The sequence below is a fragment of the Protopterus annectens genome, chromosome 10.part0 (genome assembly GCF_019279795.1).
Source record: "Protopterus annectens isolate FY-2018-M chromosome 10.part0, PAN1.0, whole genome shotgun sequence".
Lineage (NCBI taxonomy): Eukaryota > Metazoa > Chordata > Ceratodontiformes > Protopteridae > Protopterus > Protopterus annectens.
In genome coordinates, this window is record NC_056744.1 from 1,704,358,463 (window position 1) to 1,704,365,902 (window position 7,440).

General features: G+C 39.0%; 1 protein-coding gene across 1 annotated transcript in view; it reads left to right on the plus strand.

Moving 5' to 3' along the window:
* The window catches only part of LOC122813933 (zinc finger protein 480-like), a 177,380-nt gene extending 171,071 nt beyond the window's left edge, over nt 1–6,309 (plus strand). The window contains exon 6 of the mRNA XM_044086479.1: nt 4,997–6,309. Coding sequence (XP_043942414.1) covers nt 4,997–6,099 — 1,103 coding nt within the window. The 3' untranslated portion in view covers nt 6,100–6,309. The remainder of the gene's footprint in view (nt 1–4,996) is intronic.
* The last annotated feature ends 1,131 nt before the right edge of the window (nt 6,310–7,440 follow it).

The window sequence follows — 7,440 nt, forward strand, 5'->3', positions numbered from 1 at the left end:
CCAGCTGACACAAGCATCCTCCAAAAGGGCCTCATAGAAACAGACAACTGGTGCCAGAGCCATGGCCTCAAGCTAAACGCCAAAAAGTGTAGTCATCCCCTTTGGCAAAAACAAAGTGCCCACAAATTACCACATAGGTGGTAATCCATTAAGTACAGAAGAAGTAATTAGGGACCTGGGGACCCAAGTTGATAGCAATCTCTCATTTGACAACCACATGGCCAAAGTGGTTAGAAAAACATTTTATATAGCCCACCTAATCATGAAGGGATTCACATCTAGATCAGGGGAGGTCATCATGCCTCTTTACTCATCCCTCATCAGGCCCATAATTGAGTACAATGCCCCTTTTGGGATGTACCTTACCAGACACCTGCAGCAACTGGAAAGACCCCAAAAGTACCTCACCAAGAGGATCAAAGGGCTCAAACAGATGCCATATGCTGCCCGGTTAAAGAAACTCCAGCTCTACTCAGTGGCATACCACCTGCTCAGAGGCGATCTGTGCCTGACGTATAAAGCCATGTCCATCCCGGAATTAATGGACATGCTGCACCTCAGAAAATCCAAATCCCATCGAGCTACACGCTCGAGAGACTTGAACCTCAGCACTGAAATAAATAGGACATGCTGGAGGGACAGATTCATAACCCAGAGGCTCCCTTCACTCTGGAATAAAATCCCAGTCCAGGTTAGGCAGAGTCCCTCATCGACTCTCTTCAAGAGGAATCTTGATGAGTGGATGGGAGATCGTAGGTTTACCCCGGGTATCACTTCTGTGTCACTGTTAGACAGAGGCACAGTATACTAACCTTGAAAAAGGGCATAGCAAAATTCATTTAAAATGGGTGGCGAAAGCCAAACACACTCTGGCTAGGTTTATAAATGCCCTAGGGCAGATAGCCTAGTATGAACCTATGAACCTATAAAATTGAACTTTAACAAATCAGAAAGAAATGATTGTATGTGGGCGTGCTTCTCTAGTTCAGCATTATATGTGGGTATGCTTATCTATTTCAGCTGATGTCTTGATAATCTCCCACTGACTCTCACCCTGAAATGAATGTGTCTTTGTAGCTGTTGGTTGATTTCCATTTTATTATGCTGGGCCTCGTGTCTGTGTGTATATCTAGCTGTCTGTATATGTAAGCATGGACAAAGCACAAAAACACTTATTTGCAGTGTCAACAAGATGGCACATTATTGTTATTAATAATAGCAATAATAATAATAATAATAATAATAATAATAATATTTAAACATGGATGGTATAAGAGAAATAAGACCCTAAGTATTCATCAGTAAAAATTAAGTATCTGTCCACATGGGTGAAAAGTTCAGTGTTCTTTTAGCATTTTTCTCTCTAGGCTGTGTGATCCCTCCTTCTTGTATGTTCTTCCATACTTCAAGGTTTTCTCATATGCAGAAAAAAAAACATTGTCCCATTTTTTCTTTCACATCATCAGGAGGGAAAGGATAAACTGTATGAATTTTCTCAAGAGTTTTTCTTTTTAAGTAGCTGCATGCAGTTATGCTCTTTGAAACTGGTGTGCAAACATGGGACCCATCCACGTGGGGACTTCATCTTATTAAAAAATAAACAAAAAATGTTTTTCAGAAAACTACATTAAGTCCTTACTTGCAGGTCTGTATCCCTGATTTCATTCCCCTCTTTTTTTCCATCAGTAGGGAAAAGCATTCTAAATTAACATAGTTGTCTGATTTGTAATGTGATACTTTTCTACACTAGTTTTAATATATTCCTTAATCTCTTGCTTTTTATATTCAAGATGGTAGTAGCAATTAAAACAATGTACCAGCAAAAGCTGCAAAGTAGGCTATATTACAGAATGTATAAAAGCAGAGTTTAAGGCATACTTCACTCGCAGTCACCTAAAGTCCAGTCTGAGTCCAGTCCAGAAGACTTTCTGTGGGCACTACAGAACATGAATCTTTGCAGGGCCCTTCTCCCAGCCTAGAAAATGGAGGCTGTAACATTCTTCAAAAATGTGACAGCCTTAATAAAGTAGACTGCTAGACAAACTTTTGAGATTCTAGGTAATGTGACTTCAGCTGTCCATGTGGCTTCTCTAGCCAGGTATCACATGAGGGAATTACAATGGTTTCTAAGGAATTCTTGAGATCAGTAGTTGGAACTCTTAAAAATTAAACTCTGATGTTTTGTGCAAATAGGGAATTAGTTTGATGGGTGAACCAGATGAAAAAAATGGATGCCCTTTAAATGACCAGGTCACAACCAGACCCAAACCATGGATAAATCGGACAAGGCCTGAGGTATTTCCACCTTAGAGCAGGACAAATGGAACTCTTAAGAAATAGAAAATGCACATAAATATGAAAGAAATGTTAGTAGTCATTTATGCTGTGAGAATGCTGAAGACACTCTTTGGGTCAGGGATTTTGAAGGGGGTTATAGACAGCACCACAGTGATGTAGTACATAAGCAGGGAGGAACTCACTCCTATCATCTGTGTAGGTTAATAGGTTAGATACATCAGCTATGCATTTCAAGTTTCTCCTAACCACTACATACATAACCTCACAGGAAAACTCAGTGAAGGGTGAGCTGACAGGATGCCAGCCTTCTGATACAGCGTGTATGTTTTCTGTCCACCCTGAATATAACAGCATGGAGGCTATGTCTATGCTTACCTTCAAACAAATTTACTCCAGTGAGGTGTAAAAAATCATGGTGAAAGCTAGGAGACCTAGTCCCAAAAGATCATAATTAATGAAATGTAACAGATTTATCCTGTGGTGCCAAAGGAGGAACTTGTACCATAAAAAGGGGGAAGTACCTATGGTGCTTCTCTACCTCCCCAAACTTCTTTCTTCTAGTTTAGAATACACCTCATTGAGGGTACACATCACAGCCATTTCTGCTTATCTGCTGCTAGACCTTCCCTAACATTCACACCACCTGCCATGCAGTTTTGGAAGGACATTCTGTACCTCAGAATAATTGGCTCCAGCCTGTGACTTTTGAAAAACTGACTTTGTTGACATTTGAAGTGATATTAAGTGCAACTGCAAAGTTTTTGTTTTGCATAACTGCACTTTTAATTGTAGTTGCAATCACCAAAAGAGTCAAATAGCTCCAGGCCTTAATGTAAAAGAAACCTTTAATGGCATTTCACAAAAACAGGGTGACTCTGCATGCTAATCACCTCCTTTCTGTCCCAAGTCATTATGGAAATAAGCCAATGCTAAGCTCTCCAGCTACCAGTCTTTTCTCTATATAGCTTAGAACAAGGAAGAAATACTTCTACCCTTAATGGGCTGAGATTTTATGTAGACCACATTAAGGACATTAGAAAGACAAACCAGTTGTTTATAGCTTTTACTGAAAAAAAAATACCCCATGTCCAAGCAGACTGTTACAAAATGGATATTTCCAGCATTATCATTCATCACACAGTCCATAATAGTTCTCCACAATGAAAGTCAGAACATGCACAACAGATCCACAGCAACCACTAGAGCCTACGTGAAAGGGGTCAGTGTACAGGACATTTTAGAGGGTGCCACATGGTCCTCGGTACACACCTTTCTTAAGCACTACAGATGGACGTTATCTTTATGGCTAGTGCTTTATTAGCTCCTGCCATATTGAAAGCATGTTGCCCTTCTGTCCTAAATAATTACAGCGTAAGCTTTAACAAGCTTCTTTGAATTTATGACGACTGCAATGATCCACATGAAGAACATGGTACAGCTGTGTAACAAACTGACCATAACTGGAGATGTTTGAAAGTGGTTACTGCTGCAGTCTGGTCCCCTCTGTCTTAGGAACCTAGGGCTGGGGTGAGTTCCCATGACCTTTCATCCTAAGCCTGATCCTTTGTTTCATTTTTTTTTCCTTATGCTTTCTTCTTGGTGGTTCTCCTTAGGAAGTGTCGAACTCTCTGGATCTCAGCTTAATATCTCTGGAGAAATTCCTCTACAGCATTGTGACAGACTGTGATTTATGAAGAGGCAAGAAATATCCAAAGATTTTATGATTGGATGTCACCTTTATGCCAAGTATGTGCAGATGTGTTGGGTAGATAAGGTGGCATCAGCCTGGCCAAGGTGGAAGGGTGCTCCTCTCTAAACTTCTGGATGTATATCGGACCTTATCCTGGGACAGAGCTCCCTGTTGCCATGACTACAACAGTGACCACACACAAATATCCACTGTTAAGGTGGTTATGCCGTGCTACTTTTTCTGGATGTGCAGTTTGAGGTATGTTACTCATTTCCACTCTCAAAAATCCTTTGCAGCAATGGCATGGCAATTTCAAGTGTTGAGAATGAAATTTAACAGTGTAAACGTATATTAGTAAATGATGGTCTGTAATCTGCTTATATTAAAGACATTGTTGCACTTCATTGTAACCAGTTGTTACATTGTTGCACTCAATTTCAGTGTGCTTTGCACTTCTGTTCTTATTTGATCATGTGTCACACATTTTGCCAGTTTATCTATTTTTTTATTTTTTGAAGTTTGGCAACCGGTGAATATCTGAAAGGACCACTTTCAGCCTCCCAGGGAAGTGCAGAATGTTGCATTTAAATGCCACACTACAAATAGGTTTGCATGTAAAGATGAAACAATGTTATGGGAGTCAAGGTTACATTACATCTATGGTTTGACTTTAATAAATATTAGGAAAAGTGGAGAAGTATGCCTGTAGGTATGATTGGTTGGTATATTATATATTCAAAACTATTGATTTTTGCAAATTATTTTGTTAGGTCTGTACTGTTTTTGTACCTCTTATAACTGTTCATAGAAGACTAACTTCTCATAAATTGAGTCTGAATTGTTTTTGCTTTTTTCATCATGTTAATAGCAGCAGAAAATGTTAACTTTAAAAATGGAAAATAAATTCATAATATTTAAAATAGAAAAAACTGCATGTGTGCTGTTAGTAAAAGGAAACACATTTATTTCATCATTGTGATACTGTACTAATAATTGATCTTTTTGTAGGCAATGGGGGCAAAGAATGGAGCATTTGCTGGAGTCAGCAGCCATCACTTGGAGTATCTCAATTACATTCTCCTACAGAGAACCTGCAGCACTCTGTTCAAACTGTGAAGGGCTCTGAGAAGCATCCTGTTAAATCTGTACCACAGCTTCATCCTGGATACACCTTCTACATGAACTCTGAATGTGAGCGAAGTTCTATAGTTCAGCAAAGTCCATTAGTACATCAGAGAGCTCACGAAGAAAAGAAACCACATAAATGTCCTGAATACAATAAGCGTTTCAAACGAAGGATCCATCTAGTAACACATGAAAGGATTCACACTGGGATGAGACCATATAAATGTCCTGAATGCAATAAATGTTTCAAACGAAGGATCCATCTAGTAATACATGAAAGGATTCACAACAATGAGAAACCATATCAATGTCCTGAATGCAATAAGTGTTTCAGACAAAGGACTGCTCTAGTGCAACACAAAATGACTCACATGGGAGAAAGTGAGAGACCATATACATGTCCTGAGTGCGATAAGCGTTTCATAACAGGTAGTCACCTTAGAAAACATCTGTCAGTTCACAGTGGGGAGAAACCATATAAATGTCCTGAGTGCAATAAGGGTTTCATAACAACTAGTCACCTTAGAAAACATCGGTCAGTTCACAGTGGGGAGAAACCATATAAATGTCCTGAATGCAATAAGTGTTTCAGACTAAGAGAGAATCTAATAACACATGAAAGGACTCACATGAGGGAGAGACCATATAAATGTCCTGAATGCAACAAAGGTTTTACAACAACTAGTACCCTTAGAAATCATCTGTCAGTTCACAGTGGGGAGAAACCATATAAATGTCCTGAATGCAATAAGTGTTTCAGACTAAGAGGCCATCTAGTAGTACATGAAAGGATTCACACCGGGACGAGACCATATAAATGTCCTAAATGCAGTAAGTGTTTCCGACAAACAGGTACTCTAGTAAAACATGAAATGACTCACACAGGGGCAAGACCATATAAATGTCCTGAATGCAGTAAGTGTTTCAGACAAAGTAGTGCTCTAGTAAAGCATGGAAAGACACACACAGGGGCAAAACAGCGTTGACATCCAGGAACAAAATCCAAGCTATAAACCAATTTGCTCTGCCTGTCCTAACTTACAGTTTTGGAGTGATTGATTGGCCTCAAAATGTGAAAGATAGATTAGATATTAAAACAAAATGGGTGCTCCATGCTCACCAGATCTATAAAAATCAGTGCTTACCAAGATATATTCCCCGTTCTGAATGAGGGATGGGCCTCCTTGAAATTGATTAGATGTATAGATCTGCAGTGATGGGACTCCACACATATCTGCTGATCAAACAAGACCCAACTGTAGTGAAAGTTTTGAAACATGAGACTAAGTCTAAGATGACTTCTCTGCTTAACCTAGCTGAAGCATATCTGTGTCAAGTAGGAATGGAAGACAAACCAGAAGTAGATAAAATCAGGCAGCAACTGAATGTGCCAAAAAACAAAAGAAAGAATATAAGGTGAAGGACCAGATGAAAAGGCAAAAAATTTGGAAAATGCATAAATACAGTTGCAAGTATAGAAAATTTCTGGAAGGACCTCATGTTGATCAGGAATGAATGCAGGAATCATTAAGGAGAGGTGAATTCAAATCATGAGATAAAAGGTTAATATTGGTTGCACAAGATTCTGGGCTATGTACACATTGTTGTACAAACTCCACTGAACAAGTGGGAGAAACAGACAAATGCAGGTTTTGTAAAACAGAATTGGAAACAGTTGCACACCTCATTGCTGGTTTGGACGTACTAATTGCAGAGGCCCGGTACACTGAAAGGCGCAATAGTGTGGCGAGACTGTTGAACTGGGGATTGTGTAAACATTACGGTATTGAAGTGGTTGAAAAATACTGGGAACATGATCCACAAAGCATCATAGGAAATGATGAAGTCTGCATCACATGGGATCATCCATTACCAATAGTTCAAAAGATAGATGCTAGAAAACCACATATAATGATCCAAGAAAAGAAGATAAAAATAGCATTGATCATTTAAATTGACACACCCAGTGACTACAGTATCCTACATACAGAGAGGCACAAACTTATAAAAATATCAGGATTTGCAAGCAGATTTGAGAGCAATGTGGAAGAAAGATACCCAGATAGTTCCAATAGTAGTAGGAGCAATGGGTCTTATAAAAAAGAGTCTACAATCATATTTAGACATGCTACCAATGCATGTAACTCTGTACAAACTGCAGAAGGAGTCATTACTGGGCACATTGTAGATGCTTCGAAGAGCAATATTGGCTGACATCAAAAAGTGAAACAATACTAATTTCATGAACTTTAATTGTACTTTGACTTAGGAATAGGGTATTAGCAACCCAAAAGATTTGGAGAAATTAAATAAAGGAAAAGAACATA